The sequence below is a fragment of the Fistularia commersonii genome, chromosome 17 (genome assembly GCF_037954325.1).
Source record: "Fistularia commersonii isolate RoL2024-O1a breed Wild chromosome 17, RoL_Fcom_v1.0, whole genome shotgun sequence".
Taxonomy (NCBI): domain Eukaryota; kingdom Metazoa; phylum Chordata; class Actinopteri; order Syngnathiformes; family Fistulariidae; genus Fistularia; species Fistularia commersonii.
Window position 1 is genome coordinate 2,268,640 of NC_141300.1, and position 25,505 is coordinate 2,294,144.

General features: G+C 52.4%; 2 protein-coding genes across 5 annotated transcripts; both read right to left on the reverse strand.

Moving 5' to 3' along the window:
- Positions 1-60: 60 nt before the first annotated feature.
- On the reverse strand, positions 61-10,212 carry pgghg (protein-glucosylgalactosylhydroxylysine glucosidase). Its single transcript, XM_086163755.1, has 14 exons — positions 9,967-10,212; positions 8,382-8,664; positions 8,106-8,316; positions 7,604-8,039; positions 7,414-7,533; positions 6,946-7,077; positions 6,768-6,879; positions 3,992-4,064; positions 3,775-3,911; positions 1,656-1,789; positions 1,483-1,578; positions 784-881; positions 485-708; positions 61-311 (listed from the first exon to the last, which is right to left on the reverse strand). The coding sequence occupies exons 2-14, from the start codon at positions 8,617-8,619 to the stop codon at positions 235-237; spliced, it is 2,088 nt and encodes a 695-aa protein (XP_086019881.1). The 5' UTR covers positions 8,620-8,664; positions 9,967-10,212; the 3' UTR covers positions 61-234.
- A 2,148-nt stretch (positions 10,213-12,360) lies between these two features.
- Positions 12,361-25,400, reverse strand: LOC147224738 (protein phosphatase 1 regulatory subunit 12A). Of its 4 annotated transcripts, none has more exons than XM_086163759.1 (25): positions 25,005-25,400; positions 22,334-22,464; positions 22,142-22,260; positions 21,387-21,543; positions 21,172-21,316; positions 21,014-21,088; positions 20,858-20,934; positions 18,786-19,003; positions 18,611-18,702; positions 18,352-18,537; positions 18,197-18,279; positions 18,022-18,111; positions 17,799-17,891; positions 17,661-17,729; positions 17,500-17,590; positions 17,297-17,419; positions 17,112-17,214; positions 16,918-17,021; positions 16,778-16,834; positions 16,685-16,707; positions 16,545-16,608; positions 16,369-16,473; positions 14,675-14,725; positions 14,470-14,520; positions 12,361-13,458 (listed from the first exon to the last, which is right to left on the reverse strand). In XM_086163759.1, exons 1-25 carry the CDS (start codon positions 25,278-25,280, stop codon positions 13,372-13,374), a joined length of 2,670 nt encoding a protein of 889 aa, XP_086019885.1. In that variant the 5' UTR covers positions 25,281-25,400; the 3' UTR covers positions 12,361-13,371. The 4 variants fall into 4 exon arrangements, with proteins under 4 accessions (XP_086019885.1, XP_086019884.1, XP_086019883.1 ...); XM_086163758.1 differs by having other exon boundaries at positions 18,352-18,534; positions 18,786-19,027; XM_086163757.1 differs by having other exon boundaries at positions 18,786-19,027.
- Between the last annotated feature and the right edge of the window lie 105 nt (positions 25,401-25,505).

A 25,505-nucleotide genomic window follows, 5' to 3' on the forward strand; every position in this document is an offset into this window, starting at 1 on the left:
TGCAAAGCCCATTCACAGTTGCATTAAAATAAACAAAGAATGACCTCTCAAACGTGGAAATGCACTCATTTTTTTTATAATCAAGCAGTACAATTCCCTCTTGTATTGCAAAGTATGTGGTACATGTGGTTCCCGGTGGCGGCGTGCCACCGTTCTGGATTGATTTCCAGGGTTGCACAAGGGTTTCATGATAAAATGTTACTGTCCAGTCGCAAAGAGGAGGCGAGTCCGTTCTCAGAAAGGCCAGCAGGAAGACGGCGATCCCTGTTTACAAACGCAGCCAGGCTCTCGAGGAAAAGTTACCGGCTTCCCTGAAAACAGATAAAATGAGAACTCTTAATCTGTCAATGCGTCATCTATGAAAACAATGAGATACTGAACCAAATAAGGTGGATTATTTTGGTCCTTTTGCCTTTTGAACATTTAAAAGCGACCAGTTCGAGGCCTGCATCTCTGTACTTTAAGCTGTTCAATAATCCGTCACCTGGTATGAGAGGGATTTTGGTCCCTGATGCCTTCAGGACGATCTGCAGCTGGCAGGGCTTCACCCCCTCGTCCTCGCTGGCCTGCTCCCTCAGGATCACGCAAACTTCATCTTTCCTCAGCAGCCAGTCCGTCTGGCAGCCCAGGTAGTTCACGCCGCGGATGCAAAGCTCAGATATGTCACCCGGCAGGAGCGGGGAAAAGGCCAGGCCGCCCTTCTGCACTCTAAACACAATGGGAAACCGGCGGGATTGGTGCACAAACCTCAACTTCGGCGGGTTTTAAACTCAAGGAGCCAACCTGAAGCCGGTGAAGCCGAACAACACGGCCTGCAGGAAGCCTCCCATCCCCGTGAGGAAGTTGACGGCGCCGGAGCCGTCTGACGATTCGCTCCACACCTGCCAACGAAACGGTAATATCGGAGCTCCGCTCAGCTCGCTTCACTTCCTCCAGCGGGAGAGAGCCGACGCATCAGTGTGTTATGAGCAAGAGGCTAATAAATAAATAAGGATCTGTGCAGAGCTCTTTCGGGAAACTGGAAATTAAAAACAAATCCCGTAGCCCGGCTTTGATTGTTATGTTTGATTCATTAGGTTTCACGGCCGGGAAGCGCTCTGAGTCTCGTCCACGTGACGCAGAGAACCCGAAGAAAATAAGACGCCAGGGTTTCTCACGATGGCGTCTGCGCAGCTTCACTGCATCATTTTGACAGATTTCAGATAAGGCTAAGGCTCGGTGTTTACCGCGGCTCCTCCGACGCGGCTGGTGACTGATCGCAGAGGCTCGCAAAAAAACCATCTCACTGTTTTTATCCCGAGTATCAAATCTAAAGAGCTGAACATAAACAGATATTGTTCTCTGGTAACAAAGATTCATAAACTGTTTGTTTTTTGAATAAAAACACTCCCCTATTTGGAATTCTCCACTAAACGTGTCTCCTCTGACCATCCGCTTGGGACGTGTCATCGTAAAAAAGATAAGTTTGTATGGTAATCGTACCTGGAAAGGACCTTGGATGTTCTTGAGGCATCTCCGGAGTAAATTCTGGGCTCTCTCCGCCTCCCCCAGCTCCAGCCAGCCGATGGCAAACATTCCCTATCGATAGAGAAAGAGCCGGATTGCAATCGTGTGTGTGTGTGTGTGTGTGTGTGTGTGCGTGTGTGTGGTCTCACCCAGGTCATGGCCGGTCCCTGAGGGTCCATCACCGGCTCGTACTCCTCCAAGTCGTTCCTGCGGATCTCGGGGGACATCGGCAGGCCGAGAGGGAACCCCAGCATCACCGTGTCCGCCTGTTTCACCGGATGGCCTGCAGGTGAGGTAGGCCACACACACACACACATATATATACACACACACTTTTTTTATTTTTGTTGGTTGGTCCTCGCTAGTGTCTGGTTCCTGGGACAACCCTACCCCAGCACAGCTCCCCATTCGTCCTTGGGTTTGGGTCAGGCTCACCTTCCATTCAACAACATAATCTATTATCTTTGCTGTTGTCGCTTCTTCTATTTTCTGGACTACAAGCCACAACTTTTTTAATATAACGATGCGGCTAATCTATGGACTACGGGGGCGCTCTAACAGGAAGTGCAAAAGAAGACCGGCGCAGGAGCTCAAAGCAAAGAAAACAAGATTTTGGCGTACTCGTATTTTTTCAACAGTTTTTGCAGCCACTCAACATTCAAGTGAATCACGCATTTAAAGCGGTGAGCGGGAGGCTCGGATGACCAACGGCGATAACTAATTCGCAAAAACTGGCCGCATTCGAAGAGCGTCTTTTTCGGAGGTTGGCCAGCGGATCCGTGAAGGAGTCCACCATCACTCTTTCGAAAAGGCTGGACGGAAGAGAACAGCACAACTTCAGAGGTGACTTTGCCTCCAGATGTAAGTGACATTGGGAGCCTCACCAACGGAGTGAAAGGGTTTGTGTGATGGAGATTTTCTGAAGCTCCTCAACTCCCACACTGAAGGGGACTTCAGTGGTTTCAGTGCAGAGGAGGAGGATCAATAATGCCATCGATGACTTTTCTGTTTTGTCTGATCAGCTGTGTTCCAGGCACCATTTGGAAACCATTAAGGTACACTATATGGCCAAAAGTATTCTCCCATCACCCATCCAGATAATTGGAATCAGGTGTTCCAATCACTTCCATGGCCTCAGGTGTATAAACTCAAACACAGAGGCATGCAGACTCTTTTTACAAACATTTGTGAAAGAATGGGTTGCTCTCAGGAGCTCAGTGAATTCCAGCTTGGAACTGTGATAGGGTGCCACCTGTGTGGTAAATGCAGTTGTGAAATTTCATAATATTTCACCGTTAACTGTGTTATAAGGACCTGAATTTGTTTGGGAAGGACACCAACTCAGCCACAAAGTGGTAGGTCACATAAACTGACGGGTGCTGAGGTGCATAATGGCAAGAGGTTGCCAACTTTCTGCAGAGTCAGTCGCTACAGACCTCCAAAACTTCACGTGGCCTTCAGATTAGCTCAAGAACAGTGCACAGATAGTTTGATGTAATGGGTTTCCACGGCTGAGCAGCTGCATCCAAACCACACATCACCAAGTGCAACGCAAGGCGTGGGATGCGATGGTGTAAAGCACGCCGCCGCTGGATTCGAGAGCAGTGGAGACGGATTCTCAGGAGTGACAATCACGCTTCTCCATCTGGCAATCTGATGGATGCGTCTGGGTTTGGCGGTTGCCAGGAGAACCCGACTTGTCCGACTGCATTGTGCCAAGGGTGTAGTTTGGTGGAGGGGGGGGTGGATTATGGTGTGGAGTTGTTTTTGGCCCGTTAGTCCCAGTGAAAGGAAATCCGAAAGCTTCGGCGTACCAAGACATTTTGGACAATTCCATGCTCACAACTTTGTGGGAACAGTTTCTGGCCCCTTCCCTTTCCAACACAAAGCAAGCTCCAGAAAGACATGGATGAGTGGACTGAGTCCTGACCTCAACCCCATAAGACACCTTTGGGATGAATTTGAGCGGACACGGAGAGCCGGGCCAACATCAGTGTGTGACCTCATAAATGAGCTTCTAGCAAAAGGTCAAAAATTCCAATTTACACACTCCTGAAACTTGTGGACAGCCTTCCCAGAAGAGTTGAAGCTGTTCTAGCTGCAAAGCGTGGATGCACATCATATTGAACCCTATGGGTTAGGAATGGGATGTCACTTGGGATGTCATAGTTCAAATACTTTTGGCCATATATTGTATGTAAATATTTCCAGAGTCTTTTCTAAGTATGATCTTCGATTTTTCCTTTGCAAGTGTTTAACGGAAATGACCTCGGACGTAGCCGTCGAACTCCGGGTGGTACCGGTACTCGGGGTCGAAGGGGATGCTGATGTTTCGGGCGACCTCTCCCCAGTCCTCGGGAGCGGGTCGCTGCAGCAGGGCAGCTAACTCCACCGCAAACTCCAGGCTGGGCGGAGGGTTGGAGAAAACGACGCGTAAGAGGGTGAATGTGCCGCAGCCGGAAGGACGTCGCTGTCAGTTCCACACCTCAACTTGGCCACTGTGTTGGTGTACACCGAGTCGCTGACGTCGTAGTAATACTCATCCGGAGGCATCACACCTGCGGAGAACAGGCAGGACACTGGAGGCTAACACTGGACTCACTCCTTAAAACTTAACATTTTGTTAAAGCTTGAGTAAGTACACTGCTCAAAAAAATAAAGGGAACACTTAAAAAACACATCCTAGATCTAAATGAATGAAATATTCTTATGAAATACTTTGCTCTTTACACAGTTGAATGTGCTGACAACAAAATCACACAACAATGATCGATGGAAATCAATTGTATCAACCCATGGAGGTCTGGATGAGGAATCACACTCCAAATTAAAGTGTAAAAACAAACTCCAGGCTGATCCAACTTTGATGTAATGTCCTTAAAACAAGTCAAAACAAATCTGTGTTGCTTCCTGAGTGGACACTATGATTTCACAAAAGTGTGACTGACTTGGAGTTACATTGTGTTGTTCAAGTGTTCCCTTTATTTTTTTGAGCAGTATATTTCCAAACTATACATCGCTACTTTTTCCCCACTTTGAACACAGTGGCTTAAACAATGCGGCTAAATGTATGGATTTTTTTTTTTTTTCTTTTCAACATTTAGCCTCATCACATCAGACCGATGAAAAGAGTGTGAAATTCTGAGGCCGTTCAATTCTGACACAGAAGAAGATGACTTTAACAGTTTTAGTGCGCAAGAGGAAGACCGAGATAGTGATCAGCTGGAGTAGGACAAAGCGGGGATAGAAACTTAATGGACTTTTCCTTGTGTTATTTATTATTCATCTTTTCATCAGCCGTGTTACAGACACTGTTCAGAAAAGCAGCTCCAGTACATATTTGTGGATTTGTTACTGGTATTAATTGAATTGAAAGTTAAAAAAATGTTTCTGAGTAAATATATCGTGTTAGAACATGGACACGTGTGACTTACAGATAAGTGCAGCCTATGTATGTACACATATATGTTTAGTATAAAATAAGTATAAAAATTTAGTGAAGTCTAATATATTATACTTTTACTCTATTAATACATAATATACTTTGAGAATAAAATAAATGTAAACATTAAAATTTTAATTGAGTAAAAATAAATATGTCCATATATTTATTTATTTGTTATATTTAGCTGGTGCAGCTTATATTCAGGGATGCTCAATCAGCTGGAAATTACTGTGAGTGTGTGTATACATATATGTATATATGTATATATATATATATATATATATATATATATATATATATATATATTGGTCTTCCTCTAGACTACCAATTCTAGGATCCGTCTACCAATATATTCTCTATACCTCCTCTGTACATGACCGAACCATCTCAGTCTGGCTTCTCTGACCTTCTCTCTGAAACATCTAACATGTACTGTTCTACTGATAGTCTCATTCCTGATCCTATCCATCCTGGTCACTCCCAAAGAGAACCTCAGCATCCTCATCTCTGCAACCTCTAGCTCTGCCTCCTGTCTTTTGGTCATTGTAACAGTTTCTAGGCCATATAGCATCGCTGGTCTCACCACTGTCTTGAACACCTTTCCTTTCCTTCTGGCCGATAGTCTTCTATCACATAGAACCCCTGACACTTTTCTCCACCCATTCCAACCTGCTTGAACCCGTCTCTTCACCTCTTTTCCACATGCTTCGCTGCTCTGGACTGTTGACCCCAAGTACCTGAAATCCTCCAACTTCTTAATCTCCACTCCCTGTAGCCTCAACGTTCCACCTGAGTTCCTCTCATTCACACACATATACTCTGTCTTGCTGCGACTAACCCTCGTTACTCTCCCTTCCAGTGCATACCTCCATCTCTCAAGATGTTCTTCAACCTGCTCTCTGCTCTCACTGCAGATCACAATGTCATCTGCAAACATCATGGTCCATGGGGATTCCTGTCTAACCTCATCTGCCAGTCTGTCCATCACAACTGCCAACAAGAAGGGGCTCAGAGCTGATCCCCGGTGGAGTCCCGCCCCAACCTTGACCTTCTCTGTTACCCCTACAGCACACTGCACCACTGTCTCACAGCAAGCATACATGTCCTACCCCGTCTAACATACTTCTCTGCCACACCAGATTTCCTCATGCAATGCTGGAGTTCCTTTCTCAGCACCTTGTCGTATGCTTTCATCCATATTGCTGACAAATACAGCTCTAGCGATTGTTGCTTTACCAGGTTTCCTGTTTCTGTTTTTTTGGAGCTCAACTATTGGTTGCCAGTCTTTATGGTGACGTAACACTAGGACTTGCAATAATATCATAATTTTTTGCCCTACGACTGGGCAAACTGAGTTACGAGTGTGCTAAGACTCAAGACTATCAGCTGACACTTTGCGATTGAGATGACGGGAGCGCGCTACGATGTTGGCTACGCCCCTCCACTCTTGTGATTTCCTTACGAATACCGGTTTCAAGTTTGGGACTTGAAAATGGTAAGGTGTTAGCTCGGCATAAAGGTCTGTATTATCATCACTTTCATTTATTCATTAGCTACCGATCCACCCTGGGCCTCCTTGCTGTGAGGCTGAGGTACTAACCCCCGCGCCACCAGAATGACTTTTAAGCGCTCCTTGTTGTCAGACGGTCATTTTTCTGAATCCCAGCTTCTTGCCTAATCTCTCTGAAAACAGGGAGAAGCCCAGTTTTCATTTAGCAGGAATGTTTTGTTGAGATCACTGTGTTTTTCCCTTCTTGACCGCTTGGACCGTTTTCCAGTGAGAAACACAAATGGCCAATCCGGAGAAAACGCGTACCTGTGAGGTGATACTTTTGGTCCTTGGAGCTCCAGGTTACCCTGGAAACCCAGTAATCTGCGACACCCCAGATCACCTGGTCGCCACGTCCGCCGGTGAACACGGACACGTCCTGCAACCCAAGAAGCCCCGGTCAACATCACGGAGCCGGTCGTAGAGGCGGCGTAAAGAATCGGACCTCAGTGAGGTAGAGGTAGTGGCGGAAGGCCAGCACCACGTCCCCGTTGATGTGGATCTCCTGCTGTCCGTAGATGTCCTCCGGGCAAACCTCCCGCCCCGACACGGCACTCTCCCATGGGTACTTCAGCCCCTGAGCGGAGGGAGGAGCGAATGGTTGTAGGTATTGGTGAATGTTTGTCACAAAGAATGCCCGACGGTAAGACAAAAGTGTGCTGGGTCAGACCATTGTGTTTATCACATGTCTGGACCGTATAACTTCTCCAGCTGCTGGGCTGTGGAGCAAACATTTGGTACCCATTAGCTCACGCCCCCGCCAATGACTTAGCGGCTAATGGCTAATTCCGAGCATTTTCCGAGGAGCATGTCATCAACTCCCTGCCAGGAACGCCTGATACCTATCAGGTGTGTGCGGGATAAAAAGAAAATAAAGGTAGGCCGGAGGATGAAGATAAGTTGGTCTTCACACCTTATAGCCCTGCTTCCTGGCGTTGACTCTAGCGCCATCTATAGTCCGCACTCGGTACTCCAGCACGGCGCGGGCCAGCCTGGGGTAGAAGAGTGTCACAGCAGGGTAAATCCAGATGTCCTGCAGTGGAGAAACAGGTAGCTGTTAGCATGCTCCCAGCTAGCTCAGGCTAGGCTAACACTAGCCTTACCTGGTCCCAGAAAACGTGGCCCCAGTAGTCCTGCCCGTCACCCCCATTGGACAACCCCCCGGGGCTGACCCCGCCGAAGGTGTCGAACGTGTCGTGTATGGACGGGAAGGCGCTGAGGAGGTAGAACATGCAGCCGATCACAGCCCTGCAGAGGGCGTCCGACCCGGCCAGCTCCACCTTGCTCTCCAGCCACAGCTCCTTCCAGGCTTCCTCGTGAGACGGGCGCAGGCCGCCGCTCTCCATCAGGCTCAGGCCCCGGTCGAAGCCGGACTCGGCGCCCGCCAGAGAGTCGGCCGCCGCCACGATGAAGCCCCAGCGGCCTTGACTCTGGTTGGGAGGCAGCACCAGGGCGGGAGGGATGGGGGTCCAGATGAGGTGTACGTTGGGCCGGACGCCGCCGGGGAACTCGGCGGTGGCCGTCTGTCCCTGAATGTGTCTGAGAGAGAAGAAGCGGGAGTCCACACCCGGACCCTACTGAGGAGAAGGCCGGCGCCGGACTCACCTCCCTCCTCTGTAATCGGGGGCCGACTCGAAGGCGATGTCTTTGCTGCGGGGGGCGAACGACGTCGACAGGCTAACGGATAGCGGCTGTTCCTGCGCTCCCCGCCGCACCAGCAGCACCTCCATCACCATCAGGTTGGCATGGTGGCGGTGGACGTACAGGGTCTGGGAGGCGGTGAGGTTCGGCGACCCCAGGGTGTGGGTGAAAACGCCTGGGGGTTCAGGAGGGAGGGAGTGAGCCGGGCCTCTGGTTGGTAGGCGGCGTCGGCGAGGCTACCTCTGCGTGCGTCCAGGGCGTAGGAGTCCTGGGAAGAGTCCTCCAGCTCCACCCTCACGGCGAGTGGACAGGGAATGTCCGCCCGGTGGCAACCACCGCCCTCGCCGTTATACACCCCACCCATGTGCATGACGGTGTGGAACACCTGCCATCCCAGGAGGCCGTTGGCCAGCGGAGGCAGGAAGCGGAGGTCAACCGGCAGAGCGTTGCTGGAGAAGACGTAAGGGTCATCCGCCATGGTGGCGGGGAGGGGCGGGGCCAAACCGGAGCCTTTCACTCAGGTCTTCAGTCGGGAGAAATGATCATATCAGTGAGGTTGATGGCTGGCGAGGCACTGACCTCGTCACAGTCAGATTTACAAACATATGAACCCTGAAGAGGCTATCAGACTTTTTCAGTTCCTCTTCCCTCAGCCGCAGGGAATCTTCAAATCTTTGTATTTAAGACCTTGAAACAGTTAAGACGATTTATATTTCATTGTTTTTCTTATTCTTCCTCCTTCCTACTGCTGTCTATTACTGTTATGTTTTTGCTTGGAACTCTGGCACAACAATTTCCTTCGGGATAAATAAAGTTGTTCTCATTCTCTCATTCTCTCAAGAGGAGCTTATTCACCATTTGATTGGCAGCACTTAATCAGCTTTCTTCACACATACAAACTGAGGCGCACAAAAGCATATTTAATTTAAAAAAAGTAATTATGGTCTTATAAAGTCCAATTTAGAAAATTGAGTTTGGATTTGGATATGTTATCCTCCATTTTGAAAGTGAGGAGAGGAAAAAAATAAACGGGTGGCCGCATTTGACTTGCAAATTTTAGCTTGCTGTTGCTGTATTGTGTAGCTGAGGAGTCGCAAGAAGAATCCCTGGAATAATGAGCGCCCCCTATAGTGAGGCAGGAGAACGGCGTGCCTCACGTGGTGGCTCTCTGTAGCCGTTTTATTGTCACTCAGGAAAAGAAATGCCGTACATTGGAAATGTAGGTCATATAGCAAAAGTGTTGAGACATTTTAATAGCGGCATACAGAGAGACAGCAATCCGGTCTTAGTGCAGAGCATGCCAGCAGTCAGCCGACATTTTGCAATCTACATTGAGGCTCAAAAGTCTGCAGCCTCACCGCACTTTTTCTCTAGTATTTGAACGGTAAATGTGAAAATCCAGCCATTTTGAATTAAAAAAAATGACAATCTGACACGAGAGAAGTTAAATGAAAAAATACCTTTATAGTGCAAAACACTGATAAACATATCCATTTTGTTCTTTTTTCATTTTTTTCTTTCCAAAATTGCCAAGTGAAGCACAGTCTCTTCCGTGTCCCCTGACCGCACGTCTCTAAATCACCGGCCTGTGTGTGTGTGTGTGTGTAAAAATTAGTTCACTCACACACACACACACGGTACGCTTTTGTGAAATCACGTGACGAATTTATGTGCCCACCCTGTGACGTCAGAGGCAAGGAGACACGAAAGCGTTACTTTTCTTCCTGCGCGTACTTTTTTTGTTTTTTTTTTGTTTTACAAGTTAATGAATGCGGGGATTTGACTTGCTTAATCGATAAATTAGTCGATCGACGGCCGCTCTCACCTGCAGCCGGGGAAAGTCGCCCTCGCCGGGGGAGGAACCACCATCGGCCCCGACAACAAAGAAGGACGCCCAGATGAAGGGGGTCCGGGTGCAAAAGTTGAGGGTCAAAATCTTTCAGAAGTTTACTTAAAAAAACACGAAACAAGTCCACGCGGAGGAGAACTCCCGCCGAACCCGCGGGTGGAACCCGTGTCAGGCGGTGGTTCCAACTCCGGACGCAGCCTCCCCCCCCTCCCCGCAAAAAAAGTCGGTGCGTGTTTATTTCCGTCGTTGCGGTAAACGGGTTCCGCACCGGATGCCGTCATTACGGTAATAACTTCTCGCCTGGACATGCAAATGCACGAAGGCATTTCCAGGATTAAAACAGATTGTGTTTTTTATTGTTATAATGTAAATACATCTCGTATTATGTCAACGTCACAAACGTTTCATAGAAACGTATTTGTGCATTTTGCATTGAAATATATTCATCGCGTTCATACTGTATGATATTTTAACACCATTTTCCCTCGCTGTTACTTTAAAGTGTAACTTTGACCACTTCAGAAATTAAAAATTGAATATAATTGTGATATTTTAACGCTGGTCGTATTACAATTCATTTCTTATTCTTCACTCTTTGGTTGTTTAACTTGTAAAGGTAACTCACTTTCTCTTTCCTTTTCATATCGTTAGTTTACATTTTTTTAAAAGAAGTATATCTTTCCATATGTAATGAAGGTAATGAAAATTGACTTTGCACAACCTTCACTGTCGTTTCCCAGTAAATAAACACTTAAACTGAGGTCCAGACGCCACTTGAGTTTTAGATATTGCTCAGAATATTTATGAAGGACATTTATTTACTTTTAAAACCGATCCGTTGAGGTCAAATCTTTCTGAGCACGTAAAAAAATCCTGCTTTTTTTTTTTTTTTTTTTTTTTGCGTTTCGTCCTTTTTGGCAGCGTCAGCCAGCCGTACCGCAAACAACCTAAAAAACACGCAACAGAAAATCGCCCCGGGACCGTGTTGCTTTTTCAGATGGAAGAACCCGCGTTGACCCTTTACCTCCCACCGCCTCTCTCTCTCTCTCTCCCGGGAGAAGAAGGCAGGCATTTCCGGTGATGGACGGATAAAAACAATAAAAAAAAAAACGTGCAGCTCAGTCTTGAATGTGTGACATTTCCTTCCAAGCTGCACACCTTCCCATCCGTGCACCTCACTGATAGGTTTTATGAGCTCAAGATGTGTGTGTGTGAGAGTTTCCTCACAAAACCCTGCTTTAACTTTTGTTTTTCCACACCAAACTAGCTTCTGTTCAAGAGTGAAATGAATGACTGAATAATAATGTTCTCACGCCGGGTGAAGTCTTTTTGTTTTTCCCAGCCAGGTTGGAAAAGGCATCGCAGAAGAGATGAATAATAATCTGGAGCTGAGATGTAGAAACTGTTCTGTGTATTTTCAAATTGCAGTTTAAAAAAAAAAAAAAAAAAAAAAAAAAAAGGCAGTCACTTTTGGTGTTTACATATTTACGGCCGCTTGGCTCCAACGGGAGAAATACTCCACAGGTCGCCGTCGGGAGTGTTTACATTTCCACCGCATCTTTTCCTAGAGGACTGCAGCCTTTTACTTTTCACCTGAGAGGAAAGTCCGCTGCGCCCCCCCCCCCCCCCCCCCTCTGGAAAGTAGATGTTTATTCCTGAGGTCTGGAAACCAAAAAAAAAAAAGATATCTACATATATTTGAGTTTTTCCTCCCTGCAGCTGCAGCCTGAGCTTCCGCCCGAACACCAGGACGGCTGAGTTAGAAAGATCGTCGCTTTTTGTACGCCTTAAAAGATGTATAAAAAGTTCTCGGCGCTGCAGCTGGACGTGGCTCAAGCGTACACAATCCGGGGCGGGGATTTCGTTGCGAGGCTTTACCCGAATTGCACCTCTTGGTGGCACTGAGGAGCCGCTCGGGTAGCGTCTGGCATCCCGCCGGGGGTCAGAGCACAAACCCTGGGAAAAGCAGCGCTTTGTCCATATAAGGTTTCAATCCATCCGCTTCCCTCTTCCTCCCCGGCTCCCTGCCTCTGTCTTTCTCAGACCTGAAGGATATTTACAGAGAGCGCGCCGCGGCCGGCCTGCCCTTCCTTATTAGGAGCGGGGCTTGTTGTCGGCGCTTCTGCCCCGCAGGACGGCGGTCCATCTCCTCCCCCCCCCCCCCCGGCTCGTAGATGAGACAAACAGATGGGAGGACGGGAGTCGAGGAGGTTTTGAAGATGAAAAGCGGTCCGGGAGGTGGGGGGTGGGGGGGGCCTTCACCTGTCGTGCAATGCCCCCTGGATACCCCTCGCCCCGGAGGTTTAACCGTACGGTGAAGCCAAACCCCCTCCCACCACCGCCGGCGTGGAAAATAACCAGGCGGCTCCCTACAAACACGCTTTTTATTTTTTTTCGGGTGCGGACATTCATTTAATATATTAGAAAAAAAAAAAAAAACATGTGAAGAGAGGCTACATGGAATCTTCTCTTGAATTTGAAAACGGTAGTCGTCTAGTATTTATACACAGGCAATATACAGGACCGCGCTCCCTTTGCAAGAGAGGAATTGATATCGAAAAACAAACAAAATAAAAGTCTGTCACCGACAACCATTCATGGCGTGAATGCGACGGCGCGGTGACCTTTGACCTTCAGCTTTTGGCTAGCTCTAAACGGTGCAGAGCCTAGCCGATGTTTTTTTTTTTTTTCTTTTCTTTTTTCTTATTGCTTCGCCGAGTAAAGTGCTGCGGCCCGCTTCTGCGGCCGTTCGTCGTCGTTTTAAGAGCATGGAGTGTGTCTGTGGTCACGAAAAAAAAAAAAAAAAAAACTATATTGGGTGGGTGGGTGGGGGTGCAGAGGTAGGTGGGTTCAAACACTTGCATGTGGAAACACAACAACAACCCGACGGAGCTTCACGGACTCGGAGAGACAGCCTGGACGGCGGAGAAAGCGCGGGGGGGGGGGGGAGATGTCGTGAGTGTGTGACGTGAGTGCATCTCGCCTAAAAAAAAAAAAAATTGAAAAAATTGCCAGCTCGCGGAGCGGCGAGATAGTACGCGATGCACGCCGAGGAATGTGTGTGTGTTAAAATGTTTCCCCCTGATGCACATGTCGGTGCTGTCACTCGTGCCCCCCCCCCCCACCCCTCCCCTCCAAGCCATCCCTGGACGTTTAAAAAAAAAAAACAACAACAAAAAAAAAAAGGCACACAAAAGCCACTCCAGCTGCTGGAGGCTGTCGAGGAGTCACAATCCAAAGTGAAGCTGCGGTGCTCGTGTTCGCTCCTCCGGCCCCCCACTCCTGCTCTTTGGCACTGGGAGGAATGGAGGGAGGAGGAGGAGGAGGAGGAGGAGGAAGAGGAGGAGGAGGGGTGGCCCTGCTCTTCCTCTCCCCCCTGGTCTATTTGGAGAGTTTGCTGATGACGCGGATCAGTGCTCCGTTTTCGTCCTTCAGGCGCTGGTTGTCGGCCCTCAGGTCCACCAGAACCTGCCGGCGAAAAAGGAGAAGGGAGTGACCGAAGGATCGATCGAGGGATTGATGATGTGATGGGTGGATCGGGGCCGCCGGGCAGCCGAAGGATGAATAAAAATAAAAAAAAAAAAAAAAAAAAAAATCGCAAGTTTTTTGAGTCCTGGGAAAATGGTCAGATGGCGGGTGATTCGAGAACAAGATGTTGGAGAGGTGATAGCTTAGCGTTAGCGATGGGGGTCCCCCCCCCCCCCCAAGGGGATTCAAGGTGGTATGGCCCGGATGAGTCTAAACACCGGACTGAACGAATGCTCATTATTTTGGGCGTATGTTCTATAATCGAATATAAAATGATTAGTTTCAGCTAATCCTCCGCTGCACCCGGGTTCTTGGTACAAGTCTGGGTTCTTCACTTTCTCCTGCACGGGTTCTCCTCCTCCGTCTTTCTCCCACAGTCCAAAATGAGTCGGCAGGTTCACTGAATTCGTCGGTGTGAGCGGGTGGCTGATTGACAGCTGACCCGTCCAGGTTAAACCCCGCCCCCGACCCCAAGGGACAGCTATGATTGGCTCCCGGGAAATTGGAATTGACGGCGTCCACGTTTTCCAGGCAGAATAAATGGCGCGGCCATTTTTCAGCCGGTGTGTTCGGCGTCCTGGCCTGGCTCTGATAGTGGCGCGGCCCAAAAGGTCAGGGTCGTCCAGAGGTGGTTTTTGCACCAGTAACCTTTGGATATTATGGTCTGACCCCATATTTTCCACGCAGCTTTTCCAGCATTCGGCCTGGAACGCGGTCTTTTTTTCAGTTAGCGATGAAAGACTCTTCTCTGGAGCAAGTTTCCCTGATACCCCCGGTCCGACATGGTTCCTGAACGCATTGTTTCAACCCGTTGTGGTCCTTGAAGTGACACGATTACATCCTTCATTCAAGGAAAAACGGACGCCAACCCACACAAGCTAACCAAGCAAGCTAACCAAGCAAGAGCGTGCAAAGACCAGCCCCCTCCCCACCCGCTCAGCGCATCCTCACCTTCAGCTCCTCCTCCAGCTCCGCCATACGCCGCTCCAACATCCGCCGGTCCTTGCGTAAGAAGGGGGTGGGGGGTTTAAAAAAAAAAAAAAACAGTGGATTGGAGGTGCAGGAGAGGGAAGAGTCACCGGTGAGCGGCGTGGGTGGTCAGTGCGGCAGAGGAAGCTACAGATGCAAGGAAAACCCCCCCGCAGGGGTGCGTTACCTTTCTCTCCAGATCCAGCAGGGCGGAGCAGTCGCTGAAGCGCTCCTGCCTCTGCGGGGCAAAAAAAAAAAAAAGACAAGGTAAGTTCCCGACTGCTTTAAAAACATCAGCGTGGGACGTTGGGGTGGACCTCGGATGGAGAAACAACACGGCGGGTGTTACGACCGCAGCTAATACTGGGAATACAAAGCTGTCAATCATCCAGGGGGCGAGGGGGGGGTGGCACGTACCATTTTCGGCTGTCAACGGGGGTCAACGCAAATACAACCGCGTGGTTCTTCACTTCTGGTTTAACCCGCTGTTAAAAAGTCAGCGAAACAATAAGCTTATTGTATTTTTTCTGTCTTTGAATTTCAGCGTTTAACTCAGGTCAGCGAACGCAGCGGCTCCGCCTACGCCGCCAGACGGTCATGTGATGCTCGGCATAACAAGACGGTTTCATTCTTACTCTGTCCTGGTATTGGGAAGTTCCCAGAAAGAAAACGTTTTTTTTTTTCCTCCTTTCAGTGTAACTCAAAATCTCCTGACGCTGCAGGCTGAGGAGATGCAAGGCACGGTGGCTGAAGAAGCCGTTAGCCGCTCTCCTAGTTCTGAGAAGCGTCCAGGTCGAGTTAGCTTCCAGGAAGTAGCCTCCTCCTCCTGCAGGGGAACCTTTCAGTTTTGCGTTCCCGCAGGCAGCGAGGGATGAGTGACAAAGATGAAGACCACGCGGTACAACATGGGGGCTGAAGCTTCCGCGGTGTTCATGAATTATCAGATGCGTTTTGATCTCCTGCACCGCAGGATCCTGTTAGCTAACTCCGCATTAATCCAGGTCCAAAATGTAGACGTTCCTCTGCGGCGCGGCGGGTCAGAGGAGTTCGGACCCGAGCTCGGTCCGTCTTGGTCCGAGAAAACATCTGACCTGATTTAAAAATCACCACCAATCCCCGAGCGAGTGGCCTAGCTAAGACGGCGCTAGGAGCTGTAGGTCCTCTGCTGTCCCGAGAAAGGGACCAGTTCCTGAAAAGGTTCCAGGGACTGCAAAGAGTCCCTGAACGTTTGCGGAAACCTTTTCCCGGCACGGCGACCAGACGAGAGCGGGAGCTTCTGGAAATTCAAAAAGACAGAAAGGCAAGATATCACGGCAGCTGGTGGTTTTTCCCTGGAGAGTCACGGCTCGAGCCACTTCCAGAAATTATCTGTGTCACTTCTCTCATCTGGCAACGCATGTCTCTTCCCCCCCAGGTGAGTAACGCGCCGGTTGGAGGCCTCCAATCAGGACAAACCATTTTTATTTGCTGTAATTTACGGCCAGCAGGGCCTGGCGAAAAGATTTAAGGGCGCGTCCCCCCCCCCCGAGCCAGGAGCCCCCCAACCGATTGCGCTTTTTTTATTTTTGGAGCGTTGCTCCTGAAATGTTTGTCCGACGTGCTAAGTTATAGCGCCGCAAGCAGAAACGAGACACTGAGAATGAGGTGTGTGTGTGTGTGTGTGTGTGTGTGGAGGGGGAAGGTAGCGCAGCATCTCCACTGATGTTAGCCAAAATTAGCTGCCGCCAAGAGGGACAGGAAGGCGCAACTCCAAGAGAGAATCCTTACAAACTAACTTCATTCATTCATTAGCTTTGGAAAACAAGCGTAGCATGAAGACAGGACCTCTACTGGACCTCTTGCACTCAGTACACCGTGTGTGTGTGTGTGTGTGTGTGTCACCTGCGTGGCCTTCTCTAGGTCCAGCCTGGTCTGGCTGACGATCCTCTGCGTGTCCTGCAGCTGCGTCTGGAGCTGGCTGTTTTCCCGGGACACCTCCTCGAACAGCTGCCGCACAGACAGAGGCGTTAGCGACGGCGGAGGCGCTGATCAAGAAGATTGCGCGCTTGGGCGCCGACCTTCTTGAAGTCCTTGCCCTCGGAGCTTCCTCCCTGGGAGCAGTCGTTGCAGGACGGGTCGGACCTGAGGAGGAAGAGGAGGGTCAGAAACGCTGCGGTCGTCGGGGTGAAGGTGAAAGGGGGGGGGGGGCGGTTCCTACCTGGTGCGCTGGTTCTGCTCCGTCTGCAAGAGGGAACGCAAGAACATCATCATCTGCACCCGCGGGTTCGGACCTCACGTGAGTCCCACCTACCTGAAGGTCCGTCTTCCCCGACAGCTCTTCCTCTCCACCGGGGTCGTTGTCTTCGCCCTGCAGGACGACGCGGACGTTCAAGCTTTTGCGCCGCCGCCCAACTACCCCCCCCCCCCCCCCCCGAGGAGGGTTTTATTTACCTCCCCGGTCCTCTGCGCCTTCCTCCTGGCCCGGGCTTGCCGTCGCTCCCGCCGCTCCTGCGCCCACCGCTCCGTCTCGCTCTCCCCGCTGCCGGCCTCCACAGCTGCAAACCGCCATTTTATTTCAAGAAAAAAAAAACAAAAAACCAAGCATTTGGACAGAAGCGGCAAAGCCCTCCTTGGCTGACGGGTACCTCTCCTCTCCGATGCCTGGGGTCTGGGGGAGCCGGCGGGCTGGGTGAGGCCCAGGAGGTCCGACTTCTGCAGGCTGGCGATACGAGACCTCCAGCTCACTTCCTGTGCAGAGCCCCGCCCCCCCGAGATGTGAGGTCGAAGCGAGACGACGGCGGAACGGGAAGCGCGAAAAGGCGTCTCTCACCCCTTCCTCTCCCTTCTTAGGTTTAGCCTCCTTCTCCTTCTCCTCGTCCTCCCTCCCTTTGTTGTCCGTCTTCATGGTCTTCATGGTCTTCTCCGCCTCCTGCAGGTCCGTCAGTGTCACCCCCTGCAGGGGCGAAGAGGAAGGGGAGCGACGGCGTCACGTCGCCACGTCGCTCCCGGCGACGGACGGCTCCTTCTACGTACCTGGGTGGAGCGGCGGGACTGCCTGGCGTGCCTGGAGCGAGCTTTCCTCTGCGCTTCCGCCTCCTCGTCCCTCACCGGCGTCAGGTAGGACCTAGAGGAGAAAGACGGCGGCTTAAAGGACCGGCCCGGCGTGACGTTCGTCCGGTGGCGGCGTGACTCACTTGCGCCTCTGCTTGGTCTCCGGCTCTCCCGCGGGCTGGTCCTTCTTCTCGGCCTGTTCCTGAGGAAGTCTTGGAGAGCGGGAGGGGGGATCAGCGATTTTGCGGGGGTGTTACGGACGGAGAAGCATCTTCACGCACCTTTGGGTCAAGACGTTATTGAGGCGTCCGAGGCCGGCGGCGCCGGATCCCGAGGACGCGCTGGGGTCGTCCAGTCTCTTTCCATAGGAGGAGCTGGAAAGAAGGAAACGTGAGGGCCGCTGGCGGAAAGGGGAGGGGGAAGCAACGCGTGACAAAGGACAGTGCCGACGCGTGGGGGAAGGGGGAGGGAAGGCGGGGTGGCGAGGTGAGCAGCAACACTGACCTGTGAGACATAAAAGGGGCGGAGCTAGTGAGATCATTCCCTGAGAGATTATGAAGGCGCCGGTTGTAAGAGGAGCTACGGGTTAGCCAGCTGGGAGAGACAAGGGGTGACAGGGGTCAGAGGCGGTGAGGTGGGCGGGGGCGGGGGCTCCGGCGGCGTGCGGAGGCGGGCCCACCTGTTGGAGTTGTCGGGGCTGCTGTCGGGGATACTGAAGAGCCGCCGCGTGGGGATCGGCGGCACCCGGGCCAGTCTGGGTTCCTGAGGGGTTCAAAGGGTGAGCGGTGCGTTCCGGGAGCGTCCGGAGCGTGAGCGTCGGGGCGTTTCACACACCTTGGCGTCGGCGTCAGAGCTGAGCCGCGGGCTGGAGGCGGAGCGGGTCATTCCCGGCCCGGGCTCCGAAGGCCGGGTCGGGTCCTGGGACGAGTCGGCGAGGGTGACGGAGCTGCCCGCCTTCCTCAGGGACGTCCTCCAGGAGCCCGGGGCGTCGGCGGACGCCGGAGGCTTGGCGGGTTCCTGCTGCGAGGAGAGGCAGGAAAGCGTTGAATGGACGCCGCTGGACGGATGCACGGCGACCGGCGTGTGGATTCACCTTCTTTGATTGGCTGGCGGAGGTAGAGAGGAGGCCTGAGGTGTTGCGTTTGTTGTTCAAGTTGTTGATGATCTCTCTATTCTTCGCTTTCTCTGCAGCCGGTCAGACAAACCCGTCAGCGCGCGAACTCGGCGGACGGAGGAGGTTTTTTCGTGACGACGCGCTCGGCGCTCACCCGACTCGGCGTCGCTCTCCGACTCGCTCTCCTCCTCCGAGCTGGAGCTGCTGGACGCCTTGGCCTGACCCGGCTGCGCCGCCGTCGCCGCTTGCGCCGCAGTCACCTGCGCCGCCGCCGCCGCCGCCGCCGCCTCCTCCTCCTCGTCCTCGGCCGGGCTGCTCTGCAGGGCGGGCGGCGGGTGCTTCTCCCGCTCGTGGAGGCAGATCTTCTCCTTGCTGCTCATACGAGAGATAGATGTCCTGCAGGGGCAGGGCCGAGGTGGAGTGGAACGACAGGTGGCATGCAGGGGGGGGGGGGGATCAGTGAGGGCCTTCATTCCATGTGCGGCTGATTAGAGGGAGCATGCGCGCGTCGATAGCGGGGGTCGGGAGGGAGGAGGGGGTGCGAGGTGTTCATCCGTCTCCTGACTAGATCAGAGGTTCCCAAAGCTTCTTTAACCCCTGAAGGACCTGCAGATTTAGCAGAACCTCCATATCTTTTGCACAGATAACCCCCCCCTCCATCCCAACCTGCATTGGGAACCTCTGCGCTAGGTTGCTCACATGTGCAGCTGGTGTATTTTGTTTTTGCCTCATCCCAAAGTTCACCATATCTAAAAGCACAACGCCTTTTTTTTTTTTTTTTTCTTTAGGACAGAATGGATAGATACCGTGAATTTCGGACTTATTTCTATATACTTGTTTTTAAAAGAGAAAACGAAATTGTAGGGCGACACAGTAGCGCCTCACGGCGTGAAGGACCCCGGTTCGATGCGGGAAGCTTTCTGTGCGGTTTGCATGTTCTCCAAATGTCTGCTACCACAGTCCAAAAACATGCAGCTGGTAAATTGGAAAAAAATTGGGGAAAAATTGCCCCAATTGCCCTCTGGCAACCAGTCCAGCGTGTACAGCTGGGAGGCTCCAGGTGCAGGATAAGTGGCAGATGGAAAAAGAAATCGTATATAAATACCCTATATTCGTCTAGAAGCCGCAGGCGTCCCCGTTGATACAGGAGATATTAATGCAGCGAGATGTTACAGGAAAGAAAACTTTGAATTAAATAGATGACGGCGACGTCTACAACTACCGGTACGTAACGCACATCTCTATTTCCTTCCTTGACAGTCAGACTTGATCGCTTAAACAGACTTGATCAACTTAAACAAAAAGCGCAAAACGAGCTGATCTGAAGAATTACCGTAAATGCGAGTGTGACAGTGTCAGCAGAAGGAAGCTCCTGTAATTACCCTTTAAAAATCCACATAGTAGCCGCATTGTTGTAAAAGCCGCAGTTCTCAAAGCGTGTGAAAAAAGTAGCGGCTTATATGCCGGGATTTACCGTATATTCATCTGTTCATTCATTCTCTGAAATGTTTATCATGCAGTTCCAACTGTCCCCCCCTGTCATTCACACGTCTGGACAATTCAGGGTCTCCGATGGACCTGGAGAACCCTGAGGAACACTCAGACACAGGGAGAACCAGGAGGTTCCACACCACTGTGGGAATCCAACCAGGGACCTTCTCGCTAAGCCTGCGCTAACCATCACCGGCCTAAGTATATATATACTGCCATGTCAAGCCACTGTAAACGTTTACACACACACACACACACACACACACACACACACACACACACAGCTCCATTAACTTAAAGGCTGAGCTGCAGCTTAAGGTTTCAGGCACCTCGGATTTACACAACTAAACTCTGACAGCGCGGATGAAACCAGGGTCGGGGAAACCGACACGCCGGTCGCCATTTGAGCTGATCTGGTCGCAGCCGCTTGGCTCGATGGCTAGTTTGCGCTGTCACCTCAGCGGGCCGCATTCCAGCGCAGGTTCCACATCCAAACAAGCTTCTGTGAAGCTCAAGCTAAACCGGGACGAAGCAAATTCTTCAAATCGACCGATGGGACCTTCACGTCAGCTTGGAAAAAGGGGGATGCTGAGGCTGTTAATGTCAGACCTGCATGCAAAATCGGTACTGGGATGACTGGAGGGGGGTGGAGGGTCAGCTGAGGTAAACACACACACACACACGCGCGCGCAAACACACATACACACACACACACACAAGCACCATGGCGCTGACCTGCGTGTGCGTATCGGCGCAGAGCTCTGCGGGCTGGTGTCGATAACGGGCGTCTGCTTCTCCTTCTCGCTGCGCAGCTGAAGAGGAATATAAACAGACATAAACATGGCGGTGGGCGCCATCCATCACGCCAGGAAGGGGAGGAGGGACACTCACGGCGTTCTGCTTCTTCTGCAGCTCCTCCAGCGTGTCCGCCAGGTTTTCATCCGCCACGTCCAGAGGCGTCTGGCCCTGCAGGGAGCGGCGGTCAGAGATGGAAGCGAACCCCCTCCCACACGAACACACACGTGCTTTTACGCTCGCCGCGCGCTCACCACATTATTGACGGCGCTCATGTCACACATGTTGTCGGCGAGCAGCGTGCACACCTCCTCCTGCCCCCAGTGGGACGCCGCGTGCAACGGCGTCCACCCGTCGACGTCCCTGCTGTCCACGTCCACGCCGCACTGCAGTAGCACCCTGCAGAGGATGCGCGGCGTGAGAACAGAAGCGGCGAGCCCCCCCCCGCCCTCGCCACCCGCCCGCTCACTTCAGGACTTCGATGTATCCCTTGGCGGCGGCGACGTGCAGGGCTGTCGCCTTGGTGTTTGGGTGCGGCGTGAGGGTCCCGCCTCCGGCCAGCACCGCCGTGGCATCCTGGAGCATGATCCTTTCCTCCTCCTTCCGTGCGTTGTCCACGTCGATCCCTGTGACGCGCACACACACACACACACACACACACACACACACACACACACACACACACACACACACACACACACACACACACACACACACACACACACGCAGAGGGCATTTTGAAGTTCTACCATGACCAGGTAGAAGACCCAGAGAGGACCCACTACACACCATGTTGGAGGCCTTTAAGTTCACAGCCTGCAGGCAAACATCAGGGCAGACTTGCACCTTGTGGTGACTTCCTGAGCTGAGATCCAATCGGGTTTTCCAAGCAGTGAGGTCAAATTGAGCCGTGTTACTGATCTCCAGAGGTCCTCCTGAAGAGGTTTGTAAGGAAATCTCTGGAAAACCCGTCCTTTTTAAGCGTCTCGAACTCCTGTGAGTTTCTGTTGTGTCCTATTCATAACAGCCCCTTGCCGAATGGCGAGGAAAATGCGCGATGGAGAAGCTTTGACCTCCGCTGTGAGCGCCCAGAAGCTCCAGTCCCACCCTCAGAAAACACCACTTAGGTGTTCAGCCAGTTGTTATCCATGGAGTGGTGAGGGGCGGAGCCAGCCGGAGGCGGGGTTTAATCAGCTGCCAATCGGACGGGGATCTCTGCCTCACCTTGCTTCTTGATCTCGCCCTTGAGGAGCCTCTCCATGGCGTCCTCCGTGGCCACGTCCAGGGGCAGCTCCCCCTCGCTGTTCACCGCGCCCACGTGGGCGCCGTGCTCTATCAGGTACCTGCAGGAGCCACAGACTTGATCAGAATTGATACCGATCAGTAGCCAGGCTTAAAACTGGAGCGAGCGCTCACTTGGCGATCTGGATGAAGCCGCAGGAAGCGGCGGCGTGCAGCGGCGTCCAGCCCTCATTGTCACCGGTGTTGACGTCGCTGCCGCTCTCCACCAGGAACTGCACCATTTCAGCGTTCTCGTCTATGCAGGCCTGCAGGGGGAGGAGAAGCGGGGTCGATGAGCGAGTGTTTACTGTTTACTACGAGAGGCCGACCCCCCCCCCCCCCCCCCCGCCCCTCCGCCGACACCCGCTCCGCGGCGTGCACGGACAAACGGGAACCAGACTGCGTGTGCGTCTCCCGAAAAAGGCGAGGGCGAGCGAGCACCGGAGAGAGTGAGAAAAAGAGAGAGAGAGAGGCCTTTGACCCACTTCATCGGGGTTTGTTGTGAAAGGCGACACTCCAAATACTTAAAAAAAAATCAATTAAAATCCACTAAAGCGCCGGCGCTGAAACAATGGCCGCTGTGTCCGCCCGCCGCTTAGCGCGCTGCTGGAAACCCCGCGGCGTTCCCTCCCTCCCTCCGTCTCCCCGCCGTTTTGTCGCAGCGGGTGAAACAGCAGGTCTATTTAGATGTTTCCATTCCGTCCTCCTCCGGTTCTCTCTCCTGCCGGCGAGTTCTCAATGTGATCCGACACAAGACGGGTCTCATGAGAGCCTCATGCTTCTGATGTGGCCTCCTCAGACGCAGGGCTGATGTTCCTCCTCCCGGGAACGCCGCCGTTTATTCGTTTGTCCGCGCGGCTCAATCACGGCTGAGACGGGAGGCGGGGCTTAACCTGGACGGGTCAGCTGTCAATCAAATTGAGACCGCCAACCATCCATCCTCTAGTTCACACCCAAGGACGATTTAGAGCCTTCGATGGACCGGATGACTGCTTTCGGGTTGAAGATGGAGAACCTGGAGAGAACCCAGCCAGGAAAACATGAAGCCCCACACAGGGAGAACCACTGAGAGAATCCAGGTAGTAGATCCTGGAGGAGCCACACAGAAAGAGTGGACTAAATGAAGACGCAATCCAGGTAGGAGAACATGGGGAAACCACGGTAAAACATGCAGAACTCAGGTAGGAGAACAAGAGGAACCCACAGAGAGACAGCAAGCAGATGAATGGTATGCTCAGCTGGGTTCTCCCTGCATGGGATCTCCACATCTTCAACATCTCCACGCACAGAACAAAACCAGCCAGGAGGTCCACTGAAGACCCAGAATGGTCCACAGGTGTGAACAAGAGAGTGGGAGTGGGGTTTTAGACGCAGCCCTTTGATTGACAGCTGACCCTGTGATTGACAGCTGACCCTGTGATTGACAGCTGACAGGTTCAGCGAAGGAGTTTCTGGAAATCTGGATGATTGTCAAAGGGTGCATTTATGTTTTTTTTTCTTTTTTCTTTTTATTACTTCATTTACAGTTGTTTTGTCGTTCAATTTATTTTATCCGCGCGTCCGCAGCCAAAAATCTCCACGTCACGCCACAGCTGCAACCCGGGGGGTCCACGGGTCGAGTGGGTGACACCCCCGATGAATGAACAGAGCGGGTTTCATGCAGACCCCGACTCACTCCTCCTCCCGTGGACGACGCTCGTGCACGCACGGTCTTCCAGCGGACCCCCAACCCCCACCACCACCCGTGGATCGTCAAGTGACTCATTGTGGAAACAACATTTGACAACGGCGGCCTGTGCTGTCAGAGGAATGTTTTCCATTTCTTCATCCGAAATCCCTAAAGTCCACACCGTGGGGAATTGGCAAGAGGAAGAAGAAGAGAGACAGAGGAAGAGAGAGAGCGAGAGAGAGAATGGCGGAGGGGGGTGAAGAGGAGGAGGAAGAAGAATAAGAAGAAGAAAGGCTTTGGATGGAGAGGATGGAAAGTTTGGGCCTATATTTAATTCTGGTCGCTTAGCAACAGAGGAGCAACAGCAGGGGAGGAAGAAGGGATGGAGGGCAGGCGGCGGGGGGGTGGGTGGAGGAAGAGGAGGTGGCGTGGGTGGGTGGTGGAGGGACACACCGGGTGAAGGCACGACACGTGACTCATCCAAAAGAGGGCACATTTGCAGGAGCGAGGAGCTTCTCGAGCCGGGGGGCGGGTGGGTGAGCGGGGTGTTACGACACCCTCACACACATCCACCCCCAAACACACACTCCTGTCAGGCGGCGGCATAAAAACAGAGGAAATGCTGCATCACTCCATCAGAGAGTGTGTGTATGTGTGTGTGTGGGGGGGGGGGGGGGGGTTTGACAGTGAGCCTGACCAGACTGGTGGGGAGGAGAAGGTGGTTGAGTTCTCCAAGCAGGAGAACCTTCACGACCCTCAACTAGAACAAGCGCATCTTGCGGCAGGAGACAAACAACAATAACAATAACAGACATGTGGGTCACGTGACCGGAGGGTCCCTGAACGCAACACCGTCCCGCCTTTGCGTGGGGAGGGAGGGGTAGGACGAAAAAAAAAAAGTGTTTTTTTTTTCTTTTTTTAAATATTTCACGGATAAAAGTGAAGCGTCTCACACGGAAATGTGTGTGTATGGAAGTGCTGTGGGTGCGAATCCTCACGTTTAACCGATTCACGCTAGCATGAAGTTGTGAAAAGTACCGGGATCCGGCCGGCCATGCTGCGTTCACGGACCCCCCCGGATGTTCCGTGTGTGTGTGTGTGTGTGTGTGTGTGTGTGTGTGTGTGTGTCCCACCGACCTGGTGCAGCGCTGTCAGCCCGTCGATGTTGGCGTGGTTGATGTCCGCTCCCTGCCGCAGCAGCGCCGCCACCTCCTCCCGGTCCCCGGCGGAGCAGGCGGCCATGAACACGGCGCCCTGGGCGAAGCGGACGCGGGCCCTCCGCGTCCCGGGGCCGCCCGCCGTCTCCCGGCCGTCCGTCCGCGTCTGGTCGGTGTCCGAGCCGAGCCACCGCCGCAGCTGATCCTGCCGCCGCTGCTTCGCCGCTTCGGACCGGGAATGGTCAGTAGCCGCCATCTTCCCTGGTCTGCCCGGACAGATTCAGCTCATGGTACGAGGGGAGTGGATGGTTTGGGTTGAACCCCCTCCTCCTCCTCTTCCTCCTCCTCCTCTTCTTCCTCCCCTTCCTCCGCCTTCTCCTCCTCCTCCTCCCGGCCGCAAAGCGCCCCCTGGTGGTCGGACCCCGCAAGCGACCCCCCCGCTCGACTGAGTGGCCGCCCCGCGGTGCCTTCAGGGCGGATC